General features: G+C 48.3%; 2 protein-coding genes across 2 annotated transcripts in view; both read right to left on the bottom strand.

Moving 5' to 3' along the window:
• The window catches only part of LOC138472108 (lysophosphatidic acid receptor 6-like), an 80,525-nt gene extending 71,621 nt beyond the window's left edge, over positions 1-8,904 (bottom strand). Inside the window, exon 1 of the mRNA XM_069610103.1 lies at positions 8,572-8,904. The gene's annotated coding sequence lies outside the window, so the exon portion shown is untranslated. The remainder of the gene's footprint in view (positions 1-8,571) is intronic.
• A 155-nt stretch (positions 8,905-9,059) lies between these two features.
• Positions 9,060-24,771, bottom strand: part of PUSL1 (pseudouridine synthase like 1) — an 867,171-nt gene continuing 851,459 nt past the window's right edge. The window contains exon 7 of the mRNA XM_069610102.1: positions 9,060-11,551. Coding sequence (XP_069466203.1) covers positions 11,381-11,551 — 171 coding nt within the window. The 3' untranslated portion in view covers positions 9,060-11,380. The remainder of the gene's footprint in view (positions 11,552-24,771) is intronic.

Raw genomic sequence — 24,771 nt, 5'->3', positions numbered from 1 at the left:
GGGGATCTGGTTCCTCCCTGCTTCTGGATGTAGAACATCGTGGTGGTGTTGTTGGTGAAGATCCTCACCACCTTGCCCTTGAGGAACGGGAGGAATGACTTGAGGGCCCAGAACACTGCTCGGAGCTCCAGTATGTTGATGTGGAGCAGCCTCCCTCTGGGAGCCACAGGCCTCCCGTGTGAAGATCTCCGGTGTGCGCTCCCCACCCCTCCAGGGAGGCATCCGTCGTCACCTGGTACGCTGGGGTCTGAAAGTCTGTGCCCGCAGCGAGATGCGCGCGGGTGCCCCACCATCGATTTGCTTGGCGGAATACTTCGTTGAGCGAGATCTTGTCCTCGAAGCTGCCCGTCGCTTGCATCCTCCTGTAGAGGACGCATCTGAAGCCTGCACAGGCGCACCAGATTGATGCAAGAGGACATCATCCCGAGAAGGGACTTGATGGACCTCACACTGGCCACGTCTGTGGCCAGCAGAGGCTGCACCTTGCCCAGGATGGCCTTCGTCCTTTCCTCCGACGGCAAGGCCAGTAGCGCCACTGTGTCGAGCTTGGCTCCCAGAAACAGTGCGACCTGCGACGGAACCAGGTGGGATTTTAGTGCCGCCCTTGGACTACGAACCTGAGAAACCTTCGGTGTCTTTTTAGGATGGGGATGTGAAAGTACGTATCCTCCAAATCCAACGACGATAGGAAGTCGCCTTCCTCCAGCTGGCCCAGCACGTGCTGGAGGGTGACCATCCGGAACTTCTGTGCCTTGATGTATTTGTTTAGCCGACGCAAGTCCAGGATGGGACGCCAACCTCCTGTCTTCTTTCTGACGAGGAAGTATCTTGAGTATACTCCGGAGCCCCGGAGCCTCTTTGGGACGAGCTCGATGGCTCCTTTCTTGAGCATCGCCCTTACCTCCAACAGCAGTTGAGGGACGTGGTTTTCCTTCCTGGCCACGGGAGGAATTCGTGGGCACTTCTTTAGAACTTTAGAAATTCCAGAGTGTGCTCGTGGCCAGGGCATCCAGCACCCAACGGTCGGTGGAGATGGACTCCCACACGCTGATGAACCTTGTCAGCCGGCCTCCCACCGGGGTGCTTCGGTGGGGGCCCGATGCGACGGGCGGTTCAGTTTTGCTTGGAGGCGGCCTTACCGCCTTGGCCTCCCTGACGACGACGGCGAGATCCACCTGACTTGCCTCGTCCCCTGTAAGCTTCTTGCGACGAGGAGTGGGCCGCCTGACGGTACGTCGAGGAGTAGCCGCTGAATCCTATGGAGGCACCTTGCTTGCCTTCGGAGTTCCGAAAGGGCGGCCGCCATTGCTACAGAAATCCCAAGGCCCGAGCCGTCTCTGTGTCGGTCTTGATGGCCTGCAGTGACTCATCCACTGTCTTTCCGAACAGATTGTTCCCGTCGAAGGGCATGTCCAAAACCTTGGCTTGCACGTCTTGGCGGAAATCCATTGCTTTGAGCCACCCCTGCCGTCGAAGGCAAACGCCATTGCCCAACTGGTGGAAACCGGTGTCGGCAATGTCCGTGGCCACAATTATGGCGTGGTCCGACGCCACCTCACCCTCCTGTAGGATCGCCAGGGCCTCTGCCCTCTTGTCGTCTGGGAGGAAGTCCAACAGGGGCGTGATCTTGTACCACAACTCCCTGTCGTAGCGTTAGTTGGCCGCCTTAATCGTCGTTGCCGCCGACGAGATGACTCGTAGTCCCATGGCATCTAGTTTCTTTCCCTCGCCGTCCGGTGGGGAAGTTGAAGCCAAAGCCCCCCCCCGCTTTCTTCTTGGCCGCTGCCGAGACGACCGAGTCCGGGGTCGGTTGTGCTCTAAGGCACATTGGGGCACCGTCTGGGACCCGGTACTTCTTCTCATACCGGTCCCTTTTGGCAGGCATCGTGGACGGGTTCTTCAGGAGAGCAAAACCCTCGTCCCAGATGTCATCCAGCAACGGCAACGCGAGGACCGTCTTCCTCTTGGCCTCGCGCCATTGGTAGAGGAAGCCTTCCTTCTTTTCTTCGGGGCAGAGCTGAAAAAGCTCGGACGCCCTGCCAATCATGGCGTGGAAGGAGCCAATTTCATCAGGCAGAGACGCCCGAGGAATCGGAGACAGGTCAGTCCCGTCGTCGCTGCCGTCTTCATCCGTCCCCGTCGTGGCCGTGTCTGTTCCTGTGTCATCCCTCGGGACCGGGGAAGGCGACGAAGGCTGAGAAGGCCGTGAGGGCTGAAGGGGAGCCGGATGAATTCTCCTCCTCTTGTTTGCAGGGCTTCCCAACGGACCCGGTTCAGCTGGGTTGTCCGTCAGGGTTAGGGGGAGTCTCGTCCTTATCTCCGTGCATAAGGTTTGGATTGCCGTCAAAATGGCCGCCGAGTTATCTTGTGGCTTGGGCTGTGACGGGCGTGCCGGGAGCGACGGTTGTTCCTCCTCCACGGGAACCGCGTCGTCGCCACCCTCGCTCTCGTCGTACCCCTCATCGGGATCCCTCCCGTGGGACCGGGCCTCTTCCAAATTTTCAGTCAGTTCCTCCCTGTGGTTGTGTCCGTAATGGCCACCGCCCCCCCTCTTTTTCCACCGGGGTCTTCACGGGGGTCTTCTCGATGGGCTTAAAAGAGGATTACCTCCGCGGAGGCAGGGAAACTCTGGGCCCCGAGGTCGCCTCCACTGGGATAGCCTCCACAGGCTTCGCCAGGGCCGCAGCGACTCCTTCAATCGAGGCCTTGGCCGGGATCAAGGCCTTCATCACCTTGGGTGTGCTTGAGGCCTTCACCTTAGGGGGAGGGTCACCGCCTCGCTCCCCTTCGGCCTGTTCCTTTGAGATCAACCGGGGCCTCTCCAGAAGCTTAGCCGGGTTCTCGGGTTTTCTCTTCCCCAAGCCAGAGCGTTGGCTCGCGGTTGATGACGTCGGTGAAGGTGCGCCCTGCCTGGCAGCCGAGGAGCCCGACCGTTCAGCGCTCCCGGTGCCCACGGACTCGCGGTGCTTTGCCTTCTTTTGGGCCCCTGTCGCTGGGGCGGCCTCACAGGATTTAGAAGACCGCTCGGACGACTTCTTCTTCTCACCTGCTGGGCTCTTGCCTTCAGCCAGTTGGAGAGACGCGACGATCCCTCATAGTCCGATCCGACATGTTCATGCAAAACGCACAGTCCTTCTCCACGTGTGTTTTGTCCTCATGGAGGCAGTAAAGGCATTTCGAATGCTTGTCCTCCTTGAACTCATTTTGTAGGTGGCATCCAGGGCAGATCCTGAACAGTTTGCCGGGAGTCGAGCTTCCCTTCTCCTGGGCCCTGTTCCTCTCGTCCGCGAGGTAGGCCTCAGAAACTTCTAGAATCCTCCAAGAAGCGTAACTCGACGAAAACTTCACCCTTGAGGGGAGTAGATACATCCGAAATGGGTCCCCGTTGATCGGAAGTAGAAACGGTGGAGCTTGAGGCTCGATTAAACCGAAAATGAGATAAATCTCTTTGAAAAAGCGAAAAACGCAGTAAAAGCTCGAGAGCTAAGCATGAGGACTCCCAACACTTGAACGTGCAGTAAATATCTGAGGATGGGCGCCAGGGGCAGGGCTTAGGGAGAGGGCATTCATTGGCTGGGGACAGTGAGTGGTTACTACTAAGAAAGACAGATCAGAAACGAAACGGATACTGATTTTTTCTTTACCGAGGATTCCCAGCCTGATGACGGGGACTATTCATGAGCATGTGAATCCATGCCAGACCCCATGCTGGAGAACCAGGTTTCTGTGATAGCAAGAAATGAAAGTTGAGGGCGATGAAGTTGAAGCGGCCAGTGATGTAGAAGACTTGTTGCAGAGGGATTGTGAATCCCAGAAGCCAACTGAAAGAGTGATAGGAGGTGGGGGAGAGAAGCGGGTGTTGTGCGGTAGGCGAGGGGAACAGATGAGGTTGGAGATCCTGTGAGAAAGGGAGCATATTATTTGAGGGGTGTCTGTACAGGGGGAAAGGAGAAAGATGGGGAGGCCAGAGAGTGATGCAGATTAAAGACCAAGTTGAGGCTGAAGGCTATGAGAGAAGGGAAGGAGAATAGTGAGCAGAAGGAGCAATGAAGTGCCGTCAAGATGCATGATAAGGGGTATAATAAATAGGCAAGTGAAGACAGTGAACAAAGGGTGCAGAGAGGGAGAGAGAGGGTAGGTGGGTGAGAGGAAAGGGAAGCTGTGGGTGGTTGACTGTGAAGAAGCGGATGTAGGTTCTGACTTAAGCTAGAATGGGGCAATAGGTAGCCAAAAGAGCAATGTTCCTTGGTCTGTGAGGTCACAGAAGCTATACGATAATGGATGAAAGGAACCCCATGTGTGGAAGCAGAAGTCAGGTAAATGGTGATCTCAGTGAAGTCATGGCTTGATCAGGGGTTCTTTGCAGCCCCCACAGGTACAAACAGGAAATTGCCCCTTGCTGCTTTTGGCCCTTGGCTGCAGACACTTGCGTTGGAAACCCAGGGGAAAATGAATAAGGGAGACAGTGTGTCACATGTTGTTTTGGGTGACAATCGCAGTGCTACAGATGGCTTGCATACTTGTAGGCAGAGTCCTGGGTGTTGCAGGCCCAGGGAAGCATAGTGTTGCATGGTTTCTGTATATATGTCGTGATGATGTTTCTATTGGATGATTCTGTTGCCAATTGTTATTATTCAAGGCATTGCCCAGTGAAGAGCTAATGTAACAAGAACCAATGAAGATTGTAAACCAAATGTCAAGCCCTGGTCTACCCCATCATGCCACTCTCCTTTAGCCCACTCCCTCCTTTCTAGATGCATCCCGAGTACCCCTAGTTCCTTTTCTCCACTTCCACCACTGCAAAAACATGCATTGTTTTTTTGTGCTGAGCGTGTAGACACCTCGTAGATGAAGCACGATTCGAAATCTGAGATATATAATAGGCTTGAGGCTGCAGGCTGAAGCGTCGTAGAGGGAGCACATCAACTGCTTGGTGATCAAATGGAAAGATTATCTAAAAACAGCTCTGTGAAGTACAACCATTTGCACATATAGTGGTCATGAAATATGAGCTTTTTTTCCATTAACTCTCACTTCACAAATGTTTTTACCCAGCTTCCTGACTATGATGTCAAGATCACTTTTTTCCCAAATAAGATGTTTTCAACCAGTAGTCTGTCAGATGCTGCCCACAAAGTCAGTCATTGACATGCGTAGAATGATATATAACATTCTTATAGTTTGCGCTCACTGACAGTGTTTCAGCTTTGTGGCCATGTAAATGACATGCATTATTATGGACCAGCTTAATGGTAGTCATTTTATCGATTTTGGAAGATGAAGGAAAAACTCAGATTCAAACCTATCACCTATTATGTACGTACAACCCAACCCCAACTATGCAAGCAGTAACCCACTGGACTACCTTGCTAAAGATAAGCTGTTCTTGCATTAGACTGGCGGTTCACCGGGTGTGCAGCTTAACATGGCAAATGTGCGTAATGTTTTCCCACACTATTTTTGATTGCTTCTTTTGTTGCATCTTCAAGCAAGAAAAGTGCACGATTCCTAACTGCATGTGCTACTGAAAATGCATTTTGCAATTTCGAAAAAAATCGTCTAAATGATTAGCATTTAATTTTCTCTTGCTTATCAGTGGATTGAGCACCCACTGTAAATATACTCAGACTTTCGCTCTTCCAAGGTCGGTCAAATAAACAGCATTGAGTTTGAAACGCTATTTAGGCGCCAATAGGCATTTCCGTCTGTGGTGTATGCTGGTCTGTACTTAGGCAATATAACCCGAGGGGCTGGGGCATTACCGGTAGGGTAATAGTGAGGGCTTTAATGAAGACCCGGGGGGCATTACCCTACCGGTAATCCCTCTGCGAGGGTTATATTGCCATTAGTACCCCGGCTCGTCGTAAGGGGGTACTAAGAGCAGTTTTTCTCGAGTTTAGAAACAGTGTTACAACCGTTTCTCGACTCGAGAAAAAAAAAAATCGGTCACATAGTACCTTCTCCCTTTCCATGGCGGCCATTGAAATGAATGAAAAAAGTAAACATACAAAATGGCCACCATGGAAGGGGAGAAGGGGATACACGTAGTCCCTTCTCCATTTCCATGCCGGCCACTCGTGGGAAAGAACTCTGTGACGCTGCAGCGCTCATTGACCCTCGCTGGGTACTAATGAGTAATACTCCCTGGGGAAACACTATTCCACATGACATAGGAGCAAGTTCGGACTGGCTTATAGGGCAATGCCCGAAGAGCACACCCAATATGCTAGTGTGGGCTCGTTAATTGGGTCAAAGTAGGCCAGTTTTATTAGTTACTTCACTGTGTAGCTGGTAATTTTGATCAATGCCACTAAACAAATATTCCTTAAAATTCACAATTTACAACACATTTTGCCAAAAGACTCCCCCTTGGGTATTACTCGAACAGTCTGTCACAAAAGGGAGAAATTGCCATTTGCGATTCTGGGACACTTTTTCATTGGTGCCCGAGCCAATTTCATGCCCCACATGACCCTGCATAGGAGTGTCGTACAGTAGGCTAACTATGGAGTTAGATTTCCAGTTAGTAGGATCATTCAATGACCGTAGCCAGAGACTTTCTCTCCCTCCTTTTTCTTCAGCCGCTTGCTCTATTTCTATTCAAGGGCTCTGCCTTGTCGCCAATGCTGTTTAACATCTACATATGGCCTCTTGCCCACTCCTTCGGCCTTCACGCTTACGACACCCAGATCTTGCTCTGTCTAGATCTTGACCAGGCTGAGGTGTCATAGCGCGTTAGCCAATGCTTGGCGGCCGATGGATTTACCACAATTGGCTGAAGCTTAATGGTGATAAGCCGGAGGACCTTGTGGTTGGTGCTCCTCCTTCCCCTTCACTGTGGACACACTCCTTCTGGCCTTCGTCAATCAGTGTTCTTCCCTCACCGTTAACGGTGGTTAGAAATGTAGGTGTTATCTTCTCCTCAACACTTTCCATGGATGCCCAGGTGGCTGCTGTCTGCAGAGCTGGACATTTTCATCTCAAGAATCCTCTACTTCCTCCTCATCTCCACCCTTCTGCTCTCGTGCCGAGTCGTATTGATTACTGCAATGCCTTGTATCTTGCACAACCCAAAAGTCTAATCCACCGACTTCAACTGCTGCAGAATCTTGCCACCCATGTGACGATGAATATCCCTTATGGAACTCATATGATGCCTGTGCATCATGCCTTCCACTGGCTTCTGGTGGCAAGAAAAATTGAATTCAAATGCTTTGTTTGGTGCATCGGGCCTTCTATGGCCTTGGTGCCAGCTATATACAGGATAAATGTGTACACTATCTGCCTAGTCGCTCTCTTCTGCTCGGCTGGCCAGGGTCAGTGGTCGTGCTTGTTCCGTGGCAGCAGCCACATTTTGGAATACTTTACCACCCTCACTGAGGAAAACTTCTAATCATCTCGAGTTCAGGCGTTTCCTGAAAACTCTTCTGTTCTGAACCACTGTTGTTTGTCTTACCTAGTTCTATCCTAGCACCATTGATAACTCTGCGTGATAGTGCGCTCTATAAGTCCTGATAACATAACATTCGCCCTCATGGAGAAGCCATGAAGTATGACTCTTGCTGGGCGGTTCTTGGTCCCTATTGTCTCCCCTCAACCTGCACCCACTGTGGGCTTCCGGACGGTAAAAGAAGAAGCGTACTCTTAGGTGGCTGGGAATTTTAAAGGCGCTCAGAGCAAGAAGGATGCTGTTAGCTGGCTTGGCTACGCCCCCTCCGATTCCAGCCTTCCCTCGCAAGGAGTGAAGGTGGAAAGGATCTTGGGGGCCAGAGGGGCTGACCACTATGCCAGCTGCCCCTCCATTGTCCTCTTTCGGGGGCTGGCCCAGCTGCTGATTATATCCTGGGGGTGCTTAACAAATCTTACCTGAGAATTCTGGCCTCCACACTTTACGGGAGTTCTGTGCCTCCCTTTCCTAAAACCGCTTTTCTCTACTCCTCACGTTCTGCCTTTCTTCTTCGTCCATTAATTAGATTCTGGCACTCCAGGGTGGGGGCACAAAACGCTAATTTCTCACACAAGTCGGCAGAGCTGCAAAACCCTCTAGATTGGGGCGCATAGTCGTGCCCAGGGAGTGGCACGTGCTACCCCTGGAATCCGATTAGCCACTCCATTATCCTAAACTAGTGTGTGTGTGCAGTAGCGGAGGTAGCTTTTGGTGCCGACCAATAGGGCACCAGGTGAGGCCGAGGGGGCGCCCCCGCCCCCCAGCTCCGCCACTGTGTGTGTGGTGTGTGTATTGGTACTTTATGCCACCCCTGCATAAATCACTGCCCCACTTTACTCACCCCAGTCAAAAGAGTCTAGACACGGCACTGCGGGAGAGCAGACAAAAAAAATCATCTTCAGGTTCGAGAAAGCGAAACAAAAAAAGGTTGATGGCCGCGTGTCAGATCTGATCACCCCTGCACATTTGCAAAAGTTGCAATTTGGACGAAGGAAGAGTGGGCCCAAAAAATAAATAAATAAAAGAGTTTGGTGATAATGTATGCACGCAACCATGACTGGTAAATGAACACTGTAATGAAGCAAAGGACAAAGTGAGTGTTTAGAGAAGGGAGATGGACTTACCAGGTGTTCTGCGTCCGATGACCCCCCCCCTGGCACCAAAGGAGACAGCTTGCGCGAATGGAGGAGAGCCGTCTGCAGAACTTTCTCCAAGATGTGACATTTGGTTGAGTTACACCACCGAGTTCGTCAGGTTAGCAGGAAGAGAAAGAGGCATACCACAAGATGCAGAGCTACTTGCAGCCTGCATCCCCACAACCACAGGAAGCAGCGCTGCTGATAGGCCCCGGGACCAAGCAGCACTGCCCCCCACCCCCTAGAGTTTCCGTGTGGGCCGCGCTTGCCAAAAACAACGACGCTCTCCATCCCACACACTGCTCAGAGTGCAGGAAGAAGCACGCTGTTTACCTACCTACTTGGGACTGCTTCTGTTTGTCCAGCCTAAAAAGGGGGCGGGTTTCTTCTGTGTGTGGAGAAAGACTAGGCGGTCACTCACGGAGACCTAAAGTTGCCCCGCCCTGTTACAAAATGATCAACTACATGCACCAGAATTGAATGTTTTTTCATCTTAAAAGTCAACATGTATATATTTTATTATTGTTGTGGTATGGTTTAACAAGTACACCTTTCACAAACATAAAAGACTGAAAAACAGTTGAAAGAACAAAAATCAGTACTCAACTAAAACAAAATACATTCTTCGTCAGTTGTAAAGATTAAAAGAATATAGCAAATAATGGCAACGAAAAGAACTCCTAGACGACCATATAAAAATTACAAGTTACTCAGAACATTAGACACATATTTTAGAGCGGCAGTGGTCCAGGGTGTGTTTCCTACTCAAAATACAAAGCCACAATCTGGGGCAGGTGAGAGTATCACTGTTATGCACAAGGGCAGAGAGATGAATGCCTAGATGACAGGGGCGTTTGGAAGGGGCCCCCGAGATCAAGCCCACCTGCAGAAGCTGAAGGCCTGGATGGGGCATGAGCGAGATTAAAGCATACCTGCAGGAGGTTAGGAGAGGTGCATGGGGTTGGGGAGATAAATGACTAGATGAAGGGGACGTTTGGCTGGGGTGGCTGAGGTGAAAGCCCACCTGTAGAAGCTGAAGGCATTGATGGGACATGAGCGAGATTAAAGCATACCCAAGGGAGGTTAGGAGGGGTGCATGGGGTTAGGTATATAAAAGACTAGATGTAGGAGAGGTTTGGCTGGAGTCACTGAGATGAAATCCACCTGCAAAAGCTGAAGGTCTTGATGGGGCATGAGCGAGATTAAAGCATACCTGCAGGAGGTTAGGAGAGGTGTATGGGGTTGGGGAGATAAATGACTACATGAAGGGGAAGTTTGGCTGGGGTCACTGAGATGAAAGCCCACCTGCACCTGCAGAAGCCGAAGTCATCAGTGGGACATGAGCACGATTAAAGCATACCTGCAGGAGGTTAGGAGAGGTGCATGAGTTTGGGGAGATAAAAGACTACATGAAGGGGAAGTTTGGCTGGGGTGACTGAGGTGAAAGCCCACCTGCAGAAGCTGAAGGTCTCGATGGGGCATGAGCGAGATTAAGCATACCTGCAGGAGGTTAGGAGAGGTGCATGGGGTTGGGGGGATAAATGACTAGATGAAGGGGAAGTTTGGCTGAGGTCACTGAGATGAAAGCCCACCTGCAGAAGCTGAAGGTCTTGATGGGGCATGAGCGAGATTAAAGAATAGCTGCACAAGGTTAGGAACGGTGCATGACGTTGGGGAGATAAATGACTTGATGATGGGGATGTTTGGCTGGGGTCACGGAGAAGAAAGTCCACCTGGAGCTGAAGTCCTCGATGGATCATCAGTTAGATTAAATGATACATGCAGAGATTTCAGACCTACTTGGGACCGGAGAGATGCATTAATGCACGCAAGGTGTTAAGGCTAGGCTCGTGTCAGAGCAAGGATGCACTGGGAACCAAAAGTGGCCCTGGAAATGTATTTCAAAACAGACCTATTTTAGAACATGTGAGCAAACACAACTCCTCTAAGAGGAGCAGAAAACAAGAGTAGCCTCACAAAAGAGGCCCATGGTACAGAGGCCCCATGAGAGATCTCCAGAGTTGCTTGTAGGCATGCCCAGCACTGGATCAGAGAGAGAAATCTCCAGATGCAGGGGGTGCCTCGGTGAGAGAGATGAGAGCCTGCATGGAGTCAGTGTTGAATGACTGCCTGCAGTTCAGTGGCCCTTTGGAATACGTAATTATTGACCATTGCTCTACTGAGTTACTTGATTCACTGTGCACTAGATGGTGAATCACTTTATCCGTCCCTTCACCAATTACTGAACAGCACTTAGCGACTTGAAGTGCCCCTTTTCTTCAGAGCACATACACATGAAAGGTGGGAGCGTATTCAAATGATTACAAGCTTTAATAAATACAACTTGTTCTTATAAAAGTTCTATAATCCTGTCTGCTTCTGCATTTACATTCCACTGTATTTTTAGCAGGGCACACTGCAGAGCTTAGAAATAAAGATTTGAAAAGTGTGCTATACATTAACTCCTTCATCCTTTTATATGAGGTTCAGCTGTATTTTAGAGGAATTTGAAAACCACCTTTGAGATAAAGAGCAGTCATTGTGAATTTTGAATACCTTTTCAAATGTCCCTCTAAGGGGAAGTGGTTGATGAGGGCCTATAAATGGGGTTTTCAACAGACTACACTGCGAGATCCTCGAACTCATATGCAGGAGAAATTAAATCCTCCTAAAGCCATAGTGTCATGGAGAGAAATCGAGCAGTGATCTAGTCACCAGTAAATGGTGCCCCAGGTTTATAAAACCTATCAGTCAAGACTTCAAGGCTCCTTTCCGGATCCAATTATTTGGGGATGACTCATTGGTCAATTCCATCATATTCCACGTTCTTCAGGAAGAGTCCGTCAGGCGGGGCCATGGCATTTCCAGGAAAAGCCGCTGTATCCCTGATCTCCAGCAGCTCTTTCACCTGAGATGGAGTCAGGCGGCCCTGGCCAACAGATACAAGAATGCCAGTCATCCTCCGCACCTGCAACGACAAAGTCAACAATAGGTGTCTTGGGAAGAATAACACACAAATGATACTCACTGGGGGAAATTGTAATTTGTATAAAGTTAAGCCCGCTAAGCCACACTGCATCAACAACAAACCAACAACACATAAACAGCACCAACAACACACAAGGTCTCGCCCCGGTCCAATACTTACACCAAAGCTCAGCGCACAGTGTATACCGAACTGAAGCCGCCAACAGCACACCACCTCTCTCACTCTCCTAATCCCTCTTCTCCCGACTAACCCAACCCCGCCCGCCTTCTTGTTTTACAGATCCGCCAGAGCACCTGAGGACCAACTGCGTTGGTGACAGTGTGCAATATAAATACCTTTAACATTTAAACATCAGGGAAGAATGGACTAGTTTGTGAGAACTCTATTGGTCACAGGAGTTTATCTACAGACAAGGAATGATGCTTGTATTTTGGTAGAAATACATGTTAGCTTTATCCCTTATTCATCATGTGTGGTGGTGTACAAAGAATCTCCATATTTACGCTCCAATCTTCTACTTCGAATTGTATAGTTTTTAAAAGAAGCTAGTGCAGAAAGCTACTTGTTAAAGGAACACTGGGTTCCACGAGGTAGGGGGGGTCTTTTTTTAATAACCTATTTCATTATGAGTTCATTACCACCCTGAACAAAAACATAAATACAGAAATTAAGAATGCATCACCAATTGACATTATCGTATTGTTGAGAGTCTCATCCCTGATTTCCTTTCCCCAGTCCCCTTCCCCTCTGTGGATGCTCCCATGTGTAGCGCTTTGACTTACTGCGCCTACAGACATCCAATTCTTTCGGGGCTACAGTAGATCAACATTTTTTAGGACTAACGGTTTGTGGTACAACTGTTCCCTGGCTTGTAATGCTGTAATTACTGGGAGCCAGGGTCCGTAAAAGGCTTGGAATGCCTTGTTTAGAATTGCAGTAATCTTTTCCATAACTATTAACAACCACACCCTTTGTGCAATGACCGGACACTCCTGTACCTTCCATGACTGTGCTAATGTCAGCCTGGTGGCCATCAAAAGACGCATGACCACTTCAGCTGTTGGCCCTCGTAGCGGGCATATGCCTTCCTTGTCAGAATCTGAAAGTGATTTCAATCTGGCACTTCACCTAAGTCAATGCCTAGCGTGTAATGCACAACTGAAATCCTTATTTATTTATTTGTGTCTAAAAGTTATTTTATTCTGAACGATGTATCACTTATATCACACCCCTCTCTTGGCACCTCCACCCCCCCCCCGTCACAATGAACCAGGAATCAGGCTGGTTTGCAAAGTTAAAATATTTATTTATATATTCACAATATAATCACACTATTTTTGATGGGAATACAATGATCACCAATGGGGTGATGTCACACTAAGCAATCTCTTTAATCGCAAGGAGTAATAATGAGCAAAAACAATGCAGCACAGCAATAATATTTTTGTGGTTGTGTGTTCAAATGAAATGGCAATGTGGTTACTATTTCCCCTTGCACACCCCTCAACCCCCCAATATGCAGTGTAGAGATATAGAAAGAGAGAGAACAGGTTTCAGGAATGCAGAATTCAAGCAAAAATATCAATCCCAATTTTGCCCCCCAGCAAACACACGAGAGAAACAGAATTGATTGGCAAACTGTCAAAAATGGTTTTAAAGTTGGCTTTGAATGGAATAGGTAAAACACTAAATATGGGTTAAATGACTGGAATAGTTTAAATTCTAATAGGAGCCGCTTTATCTGGTTGCAGACAAACACTAGCAATGATTTCAGCCTTCTAAGCAATGTGCAAACTTAATTTTGAGGTCGGGGACAATGAAAAGCTGTTTTACACGTTATAGAAAATTCCAAAGGCAAAATTTGCGGCAAACATTTCCACGCGCGGTAATCACGATCGCGGGAGAACTATAAGGATTTGAGATGCGGATTTTGGTTCTATGGAAAGCTTAGGATGTTAGCTACAAGCAGACACTTAAATTTGAAGACGTTATGGACGTTTTCGTGTAGGTCGTTTTTTTCAGATAGAGGCAAATTGGAAAACAAGGATGCGCTTTTAAAAGACAACAGGATTTCTTTACACTAGGGATGGACTATGGAGAAGCAAATACTACAAGACAGCACAGCCACCAGAGCAGGATATCTCTGGATCAGGTTTTTGCCTGCCGAGATGCTTGCCTTCTCCAGATGAAATATATCAGCGCAAAGATCGGTTTAACAATATTTTTACAGAAGGAAGATAGTAGGGATGAGATAGTAGTAGTAGGGATGAGATAGAGAGTTCAGGCCGTTCAAAAATATTCTGACAATGTAGTTTTCAGTATAATAGAGGATGGATTTAGATAGGGATTGCTATGGACAGTACATAGGCTAGTGACAGTCCTATACTAAGGATACTCACTACATATTCTGGTAAGTCAAAATCAGGGATTCTGGTCAGAAATTCTGCTGGGCACACCGGACTGGGACAGGCTGCTGGGCACACCGGACTGGACAGGGTCGGCAACTGCTCTGGTTCACAACTATCTGGTCACAGCACGGCACCATTGGGTTGGGTCTTTGGATTCTGGTGATAATTCTTAGCAGGAAAGCAGTACAGCACAGCACAGCGCGGCACAGGATTGGGTTTAATCGGCCCTGGTTGCTTATGAAGATAATTCTTTGGCAGGCAAGTAGTTACAGCACAGCCAGGCTGTTCTTTGGTTCCCCTTAGATGTCTGGGGTAAATTCTGGTTTCTGGAATTTTAAGGCCAAGCTGAGAACGGTTCAGCTATACAAGTGGGCCTTTCTGCTTGCCAAGTTTCTGGAGTCTGGACCAGGGAAGATGTCAAGTTCTCTCGCAAAGTGCTCCACCAGCAATCAGTTGGTGGGTGAATCCGTCTGTCCTTCTAAGTTCTCAGCTGTCTCTTTTTATGCATTTGGTAAAGGGGTGTGTATGCTGGATTATCCTAAGCGCGCCCCCTAGATTGGCAATAGGTTAGAATCTTCCCTGTCCCTTGATTGGAGGAGAAAACAGGGTGTCACCATGATGATGTTGTTTTATGAGTCAGGGAATCCTCCCCTTGCCTTTTGAACATGAAATCTACTTTTCGTATAATACATATTTACAATGTTGCAGACTTTATAACAATAACATATCTAGATCACATTTTTTGTGGAGCAAGTGCTCTTCCAAGCCCCGTCTTTATAGGATCTTGCGTCGGCTTTTGACAAAATTCTGCCCTTTTGGGCCATAACACAATATCTAGTTTGTCCAAAAATATGTACAACTGTGCGCATTGCATATGGGCATAAGTGTGTGAAGTTTCATACTTTGGACATAATTACATTTGCTATAAACCCACAATTTCAACAGTTACGTCTCAGAACATAGCACAGTTCTGGCTTCTCTTAAAATGTGCAGCCAAAATTTAGATTCAGAAGTCCGGGGTTTCCATATTTTCTACAATTATACACAGTAAATTATCAGTCTTTTTAGAAATATGCTTTTGGTCCATTGTGAATCAACAAAAGTTGTCTGTCCCCGCCTCCTTTTCCTGCTTACAGCTCAGGAGCAATCTCCGCCCCCTCCCATCTGGCAGAGGCCCTTTACAATCCTTCCTGATTAGCATCTCCTTGCCTGAGAGGAAGTCCATTGTGTCCTTCCCAGAGCAGCCCAAGTGCTCCTCCCATCTTAATCACCACAAGAATGTGAGTTCCTGGTCTAGAGGGCAGAAGGGAGGTGACTGGCCCGGTGGGGGAAGTTGTTTGTAGTTTTGGCTTTGGAGTCAGGCTTACTTTAAATGTCATTTTGTTACATCTTTTTTAAAATAAACTTGCAATTTTAAAACAAACATCTAGAACACTGATTCCAGGCTCTAAACCATGAAGTTTAAATAGTTACAACCTAGGTTACTCTTGATGACAGGCCACTTAGATTTTAGACATTAGATCTTAATGGTACAAGTTTACAGTTTTAAAACAGGCTTTTGAAACAGTCCTTCAGGCAGCCGCTGGTACTGCGCCCACATTTTGACAGATCTCATAGGCAGGCAAACTGGCTGTGGATGTTTTTGTGACAAATGCAGCTCTCCAGGATATTGCAATTTCCAATGATTTCTTGAATTCAGTAAAATATGACACCCAACAAGAAGATTGGATGTTTGTGGGTGTTTGGCACCAGCATTCTGTATTTTCAGCAACCAAGAAAAGATTTAAAATGCAAGATTTCGGATTTCTTCAGCAAGCACTGCTTTTCATGCAGGCTCCATTTTTCCTTGTCAGGCAGCCCAGTGACATGTTTCAGCAGTGTGGTCTCCGTTCCACCACTGACAACATGCATGGTAGATTTGGCGGCCATCTTTTTGTGCTTTGCAGAGCGCAATTTCCTTAGGTTTTGGCGTGCATAGGGCTTTTGCGGCCATTTTGATGATTCTGGTGCCACCAGCACACCGTGATGCCGCAGGGCAGATCATAAGTGGGTTAATACATCCCACAAAGCTCCCCCTTGCGACTTGACATTTGACCGCCCCTCAAGGGGAAGTCGGGAGATTGGGATGTTCAGTTTTTCTTTTTGGTCCAAGTGGAAAAATGTGTCTGCTTCTCCCATCAGTGCTGGATCGACAGGTTCTCCTCGCCGGTTCTGGATGAGAGTATGGAGCGATACCCCAGGCCCCTTGGGTCTTTCCTTCCGGTCCCTGAGTGGTCCTCCTTGGTGCTTAGCATCCATGATTTCAGTCCCAGGACGACAAAACAGAGCATATTTTTAGACATTTCCCCACCACTATTCATGTAGTGGGGCAGAGCATACCTTTGACATATCAATGACAATCTTTACCGCATATAATTATTACGGATTATAACAGATGGAATGGTGTTTTACAGTCGGAATTTTCCAGGGAGCTGGAATGTCCCCCTGTGGGTTTCCAGATGAATCCTCTAGTTGCCGCAGAGTATGCCTAGGATGGCAACACTTCAGCTAGTTGATGTGGACCCACTTATCTTCCCCTTCTGCCAAACCGCCTTTGGGGATACAGATTTTGTAGGCGACTGGTGAGATTCTGTCTACAATTTCAAAAGGACCCGCCAGCTAGGAAGGAATTTGTGCTGTTTGGCCTGGTTCCTTTGGAAATTTTACAAGTAGACCTGGCCCCTTACTTGGTATTCTTTTCTAGTTGTCTTCAGGTCATAGTGGGTCTTCATACTGTCTGCGGATCTTTCTAGATTCCGCTGAGCATAGGCAAAAGCATGTTGAAGGTGTTTTCTCAGATTCTGAACATACTCATGAGTTGTGGAGGCATTTATCAAGGTCTGCTCTTGGGTTCTGTAGAGCAGATGCTGGGGAAGCACCATCCTTCGTCCAGTCATCAGCTCAAACTGTGACATTTTTGTTGCAGAAGAAGGGGTAGATCTGATGGCCATCAGGACAAGAGGTAGTCGAATGTCCCAACTTGGCCCAGAATCTGCCACAAACATTTTTTAATATGCACACAATTGTCTTGTTGTATCTCTCAACTCCACCACTAGAGGCTAGCCGGTAGGCAATGTGTAGTTTCCTTTTGACCCCAAGTATCTCCCACATCTTTGTCATCACTTCGCTAGTGAAGTGGCTACCTCGGTCTGACTCAATCCTTTGGGGTAGTCCAAAATGCAAGAAGATGTGATTGATCATCAGGGCAGCTGCTTGGGGCCGGGAGACATTCCACCCATTTAGTGAACAAGCATGTCACGGTCAATATGTACTTGTTCCTCCAGAGGAGCAAATCACTGGCCCGATAAAATCGACTTGTAAATCTGACCAAGGCAGTCTCATGCCCCTCTTTTGGAGAGGCGCACAGTGTGTGAGTGATGTTGGATGAAATTGTGCACACACAAGATACCTCTTCAAGTATTGGTCGAGGTCCTGCCCCATGTGTGGCCAGTATGCAACCTCTCTCAAGATTTCTAGTGTTGCATGAAACCCCCGATGACCGGCTGTGGCCGCATCATGGGCGTGACTTAGCATCAGGCTTCAGAATTAGGTGGGGACCGCACCCCCCTCTCATGGCCAGCTATGGATCTCCTTACCAACAAACCGTCTTGGATTCAGAACATTTTTGGACATTTCATCAACTCTCTGAGGCCCTCTTTCCCAATGTAATCGGTATCCTTCAGGGGAAAGTTCTCAGGGTCCTCAATGTGTTGATAAAATTTACCAATTATTGGATCCCCTTTTTGAGCCGTAATCAAATCAGAATCTGGGGTCTCCTTACTCCATTGTGCAGTTGAGAGTTCATTATGAGCATTTGTCTGGGACCTAGTGATAGCAGTGACCTGGATTTCCACCAAAAGGGTTCGATCTCAAGTAGATCCCCTTGGATGGCTCTGGTTTTGGCCAGCTGGTAAGCTAGGTCATTTCCAGTTTTGTCTGGTCCCTCTACTTTAGAATGACCCTTGATCTTTTTCCAGTAGATGGTCATCCCATTCGAGGTGACCAGATCATCAATATTTTGAATTAATTTCCCATGTTTCAATGGTTTGTTATTAGCACATAGCATGCCTCTGGTTTTCCAGGTGCTCCACGAACCCGTTCCATACATAATCTGAATCAGTGATTATGACCAGTTCGTGGAGTTGGTGTTGGACAGCAGGGAGGATGGCTTGATGAACAGCCATCAACTCTGCCACTTGACTACTTCGGGGACAGATTTTGTACCCAGCGGAGGTTCTGGGGCATCATTCACTCATGCATTCCCTACGCCGGCCACAAGTTCTTTTTCCCCGTTGTTGTCAACATGGTAGGAGCATCCATCCACATAGACAGTGGGCATTCCCTCACACTGGTCTTCTTAATAGACTTTATGTGGGGAATTAAGGTATGCCTCCATGTTTCCCTTGATTTTAAGACTTTCGTCCTCGAGACAGTTTTCTCTGGCACAATCATGCAAGTCAGCCAGAGCTTGCGCGAGGGGACTCTTCTTGTTTTGACCATATCTGACCTCCACAGGAAAGCCTTGCATTGACAGAATCCAGGAAGTAATTCGGGAATTACTCACATTTCCAGCCCAGATTTTGTCACTTTGGAGATAATGCAGAGGCTGCTGTGGAGTCTCCACTGTGATGTGTTCCCCCAGGATAAATGGGCGGTAATTCTTCAATGCCCACACCGTTGCCAGGAGTGCCTTCTCACAATCGTTGAATTTTTCCTTCACCGAGGATAACGTTTTACTCGCATAGGAGATCACTTTATTGACCTTGTCATGCTTTTGATATAATACTGCAGTCAAGCATGTATTTGAGAACCCTGTCTCCAAGAAGAACTCCTTGTTTTTGACAGGCTAAGCAAGGCAAGGCGCTTGTGAGAGGCTTCTCTTTAGTTGTCTTACTGCCTCGGCTTGTTCTGGACCCCACTCCCACTTGACCCCCCCTTCAAAAGATGGATCAGCGGTCTGGTTATCTCTGCGTAATCCTCAATGAACTTTCTGCTGTAATTAGTTAGTCCAAGGAGGCTCCTTAGTTCCTGCAGAGTTGTGGGGCCTTTTATTTTCTGGAGTGCTTCCACTTTCTTTTCCTGGGGACAGAGACCCTGAGGAGTAATCTCATGCCCCAAGAAATGGACACGTGTTCTGCACCACTGTGCCTTTTGAAAGTAGAGTTTTGCTCCGGCAGCCCTCAACTGTGTCAGAACATAACGGATCTCCGCTATGTGTTCCTCCACAGTTGAGCTTTTGACTCAACATCATCTACATAGGGCAGGTTACCCCTTTCACCCAGGTCGGGCATGGCCTTGCGTAGAAAAATGTTAAATTCATTGCCGGAGTTGATGTATCCGAAGGGAGTCCGGGTCCATTGTGTACTGCTGCTCCCCGAAGGTGAAAGCCAGCTTTTATTGGTCCTTCCTACTGACAGGTACAGTCCAGTACCCATTGGTCAGGTCAATGGCAGTGAATACCTTTGACCCCTGGATGTGGGCCAGCCCTTGGTCTATGTAGGGAAAAGGCAATCGGGAAGTATGGACCCCTTTTGTTGAGCGACCTAAGGTCAGCACAGAGTCTCCACTGGCCGTTTGGCTTCAAAATCCCCAGCACCGGATTATTGAAGGTGCTGTGGACTGGACGAATTATCCCACGGGACTCAAGGTTCTTAATTATTTCAGTAAGGGACTCCATTGATGCGAGAGGCAAGCGATATTGCTTCACAAACACTGGAGTCATGCCAGGGTCCATGGGAATTGTTGTGTGGATGTGGGTGCGACCACAGTCATAGGAGTCCACCGCAAAGAGATCTTGAAAATCTAAGAAAACTTGTTCCAATTTTTGCTTTTGCTCCAGATTCTCAAAGGCATCGGCTAGGTTGACTCTCTCTTCAACCATCTGCTTGAAGCCTGGAAAGACGTCCGGTTTTGCTATCTCAGCGGCCTCCTCCAGTCCCTGGTCAAAGTGCTGATTTGGACTGGCGGCTTCAGGTGGGTAAGGCAGTCCTCGTGGACTTGGAAGATCACCTCATCCCTCCTGAAGTCGCAGATCACATCTTCTTTACCATACGGGCAGGAAGTGTACACCAGGAAATTCTCCCCATGCCGGGTGAAGATCCTGTCTGGTGTTGCGTCATCGCCGCTATCACTGTCAAAACAGTCCTTGGGGATGGGTCCTAACAGTTCATTACCTAAATATATGGAGAAATGTCAGTCATCAACCGCCATTCCAATAATGGTGCCTGCGGCTAGAGTGCTACTCTTTAAGTCGCTGTTATCCACCTCTATTGGAATGGTGTCATGTTCTATGTTGACTAGTGGTTTTGGGTTTACCCCCAACCTTTGCTGTTGGAAATGAGCATTTAGATGGACATAGGCATCAGAGTTTTTCAGTTTCTGTTCTCTTTTAACTTTCACTTCAGAATTGTCGGGTCCGTTCTGGGATGGTGACTTCCTCTCCAACCTGAATTTCAACTGCATAAGGCAGCAGCTGAGCTGACCTAAATGCTTTCTCTGGGTCATCAAAGTCCATGGGATTACCCGCTAATCGGGAACAGGCTTTGAAGTTTATTAGGTCCAAACTAATGGCAAAGCGATTAATGTCACTGCCTAAGTAAAATGCGGCAGGGGTATCTCGCACGACCCAACAATTATGGACTATGCTCTTGTGGCCTATGGAAATTTTGAGCATACACCTGCTAGGCAGGAGATGTTTGGTATTGGGTGTTTCCAGGTCCATTTCCCATTTGTCTAACATTTTAAATGTGGGAATGGCTGGATCTTTTGGGAGTTTGCGGAACACGGCTTCGCTGATGAAGCTCTTACTGTTGTTCACACACACTCGGGCGAGAACAGAGTCCTTCCCTTCATTTACCTGAATAGGGATGATTCTCCAATGTCTCCAATTTTCTGAATATCAGCCAAGCTTTTAGCTAATTTCTCATCTTTCTGGACTATAGGAGTGGGATTTTCAGATTGTGAATTTGTAAAGAATTTCAGAGTGTTTTCTTTCAGTGCGGAATGCCACCTTAGACTGGAAGGAAGGTTGATTTTCAGAAATAGGGAGGACCCACCATCACCAGTTTGTTGTCCTACTGCAATTACTGTCATGTCTGGGATTTGATTATTCTGGAAGTGAAATTCTATTTGGTCAGGTTTTTGTTCAACCATGTGGCATGTGCTGTTTAAACTAAATGGTTGACACTATGTTTCAATTTTATTGGTCGGCTAGTCTGGGTCCAGAGGACCTAGTTTACACAATCTATGAGGGGAGACAACCTACGCAGGATGTCATTCCCTAGTAAACAAGGTGTGCTCTCTGGAGTCACCACTATGACCGGGTGCTTCACCTTGTGTCACCCAATTTTAATGTCCAAATCCGCAGTGCCCTCGACGGGAATTTCCTTCCCGTCGAAGTTCTGAAGTTGTCCAGGAAGAGGGGTGAGAGGAATATGGTATTTCTCCCCCCCTCCCGAATTCAGTTGATGAAAGGCCCTTTTTGACAGAAGGGTAGCTTGGGATCCAGTGTCCACCAGTGCCAAAATTGTACATTGCCCCTGTATTTGGACCGGGGCATAGAATCTTCCCTCCTTCTCCTCAAGGGGGCAAAGATAATGTACATTTTTGGACAACTGGTGGGTTAGTTTCTTGGTTTTGGACACTGACAGGAAGGTGATTTGGGCAGGATTCTGCTTGGAGTCTTGGGAATCTGGAAGAAAAAGGTGACAGCTAGATATGGGGGAAGTTTCGAATTCCTCTGGTTCTGATTATGGGCTGCCCCCCCTTTTTGGAGGCAGTCGCCAGCATGGGTTTGAACCAGGGGATTTTCGTGCTGGTCATTCTGGGGTATGATGATGAGCGGTGCTAATTCGGTCCCCACATTTATCAGTCTGGATTTTTCTTTGGGAGGAGTTCCCCCATCTTTGAAGGAGAAGATCCTTTTCCCTGGATCCTCTGAGGACCCCTCTCCTTCAAACTGGAAGATTTGTACCCCCTCCTCAAAATCGGTCTTTTTAGGCTCTTTATTTCTCCTACCCCTCCTCTGCTCCTTGGGTTGCAGACTTTCAGGGGCAGGAGATTTTGGTTCCGGTTCCTGGGTTTCCAGGGGCTTTTTACAAGTGGGGAAGGAAGCTTCCTCCAAGGCTTTACACCCCCCTTCCTCTTGTGCCTCCTCCCTGGGAACCGGTGGGTTGTCAGGGTTCTTCCTCCGTCATTGCTCTGGAGCACCAGGTCCTGGATTTGAGGCCTTCTGTGCCGCCATGCTCATCTGAGGGTTCTGTTGAGCCCTCAGCATGCGACCCAGATCCTGTTGACCATGTTCTGGACCTGGCGCTCTAGTTGGGACACCCGCTTTGGCTGGTACGGGGTCCTCATGTCTCCCCTGGGTGGATCTCGGGAAGGGTAGCTATCCCTTCTCCCAAAATACCCAGGGTTGGGAAAGTTTGGGTACTCCTCCACCCTTGGCCTCCCCTCCCCCGGATTGGGCTGTCTGGGCTCAGGAAAGTGGGGAAAGCAGGATGGATTGTTTTGGGGGTTAAAGTTTGGCGGGTACCTTGGGAATAAATTCAGTCCGGTATTTGGGCGATTACTACCCTCCTGGGGGAAGTGAGGGGGGAAGTTCCCTGGGTTAGCTGTTGTCTGGTTGGACTCCCCACCCCCTTGGGCTGGAGGAGTCCACACATAACCCAGGATGGGTCTATTCCCCTTGTAGCGCGGGCTGATGTAGTCAGGGGAGTTAGGGTCCCATTCGTGGGATTACCTCCCTGGCTCCCTGTTTGTGATTGGCCTGAGGGCCTTCTGGGTTTGGGATTGTTTTGATTCTGTGCAGGCAGGTTTTTATGCCCCCCCATCTCTAAATCTAAAAGGGGGGCAACCTTCACCTCCGCCACTTTAGCAGCAGCAGGGGTGGTGGTTGTTTTGGAGCTTTTGGGATTATTTTTATTTTCCACTGGCGTTTGCACCTCATAAATGCGCGTGGCTTGTTCAATGACCCAGTCTAGTGATCTTTTCTCGTGAAAGTCCTCACTAGTTGGGTCATGATATACTTAGGGAGAGCATGGAAGAAAGTGTTTACAAACTGTTTGCTGTCAGTGCGCAGCCTTCTTGTGGTCTGCGCAAAGGCACGTTTTGACTCTTGAACAAATTCTTGTGGGGCCTGATCTTCCCCACATTGCAAATTATAGGCTGCCTTGCGAGCCTCCTGAGAATTCCTGTGAATAGAAAAATGTTTCAGGATGGCCGCCTTATAGGTGGACCATCTGGAATGTTTCTGGTACTTCAGCCTGCAAAGAAGCTGTAGTACTCAGGAGAGAAGGTCCACTTTACATATTGAATACAGCTTTGGCTGTCCTTCAAATGGAAAGTTTCCATCATTTGCTCAAATAACTCAAGGTGCTCCCAAACCGAATATTTATTATTCTTATGATAGGGCGTGATGACGCTCCTAATGGCTTTTATTTGTTTTAGGGGACCCTTGAGCAAGGCCCTCCTGATCTTGTTGGCTTTCTTAGTTCGGGTGACCCTTGTCCACTCATTCTCTGACTCAGAGGCACTGCTACCAGAGGTGCCTGTCTGGTCTTCTAGGCTCTCCCGGATTCTGCGAGCTTGGGAATGGCTGGCAGAATGTGGGGGCCTAGTTTCTGGAGTCCTGCGCTCAGAAGAGTCTTCTGATTCTTCCTTGCACCCAGGATTGGCTGAGTACCCGCCCCCCCCCCACTGTCCTAGCTGGGAAGAGGTTTTCAGGATGCCCTTAGTGGGTCTACTCACATGGAGTTCCCCACCAAATTTTACCATCTGGTCTCTGGGTAAATTATATTTTTGAGGATCCATTTCCCTGACCCTCCCCCCATTGGAGTTTCCCTGATCAGAGAAGATGGTCCTAGCACTTGGGAACCCATACACAGATGCCCGCCCATCCATTCCTGGGAGGCGCTGATCTATGAGCCCCATATTCCTCATTGGGTTGAAGTCTGCCATCTCTGTGGCCCTTGGCTCATGTGCGCCAGTGGACATGGGGGTGGCAGAGTCCAGGGAGCTGAAGAGATGAAATTCTCTGGTACTAGGGTTCCTGAGGTTATGCTCAGGTGTTTCCCTCTCCCAGCGGACCTCATCCCTCTCTGCCCCTGCTCCCTGTTGCCATGCAAGAATCTGGCCCTTTTCCTCTTCTATCAAGGCCTTACTAGTCTCTATTAGTTGTTGCTGCATAGCTATCTGTCTGTGGAGCCTGTCATTTTTCTCACAGATAGCCTCATTGTCTTACTGTGCTTCCTGGGTAATTTTGGAATATTGGGGCAATTTTTGCTGCAGGAGATTTACCTACTGAGTCCTGTCCTTACTGGCCTGGTCCTTCTTTGCTAGAGCATCTTCCACCCTCCTGGCGGGCTCTAACAGTTTTTCGTGGTCTTTTTTGGAGTTCACCCAGTCCCTGAAGGGCCAGGTGATTTTCTTCCATTTTAGCTTTTAAATAACTGACCTTGTGGCTTAAGGTGTCCCCGTGCTGAATGAGAGTACCCCTCTGTGCAGCCAGGTCGTCCCTTTGTTTTTCAATTGCACCAGCTTTCTCATCAAATTCTGACTGGGTGTCAAGGTCTTTGAGAATTAATTTATTATTTTCTTCTTTTACTTGGTCTTGGGCGGTTTTGCAGGGTGACTATCTGCTCTGCACATACTCTATTGTAGTTCAATTGCTGTTCCAGCTTTTGTTGGCTCTGTAATAGAGAGTCCAAACATTCTTGGCACTCTTTTTGCAGCGCCAGTACTTTGGTATCCTGC

This window comes from Ambystoma mexicanum, chromosome 8, assembly GCF_040938575.1.
Source record: "Ambystoma mexicanum isolate Mex_15411 chromosome 8, UKY_AmexF1_1, whole genome shotgun sequence".
NCBI lineage: Eukaryota > Metazoa > Chordata > Amphibia > Caudata > Ambystomatidae > Ambystoma > Ambystoma mexicanum.
Note: the sequence above shows the minus strand (reverse complement) of the source record. Positions and strands in the feature narration are given on the sequence as shown.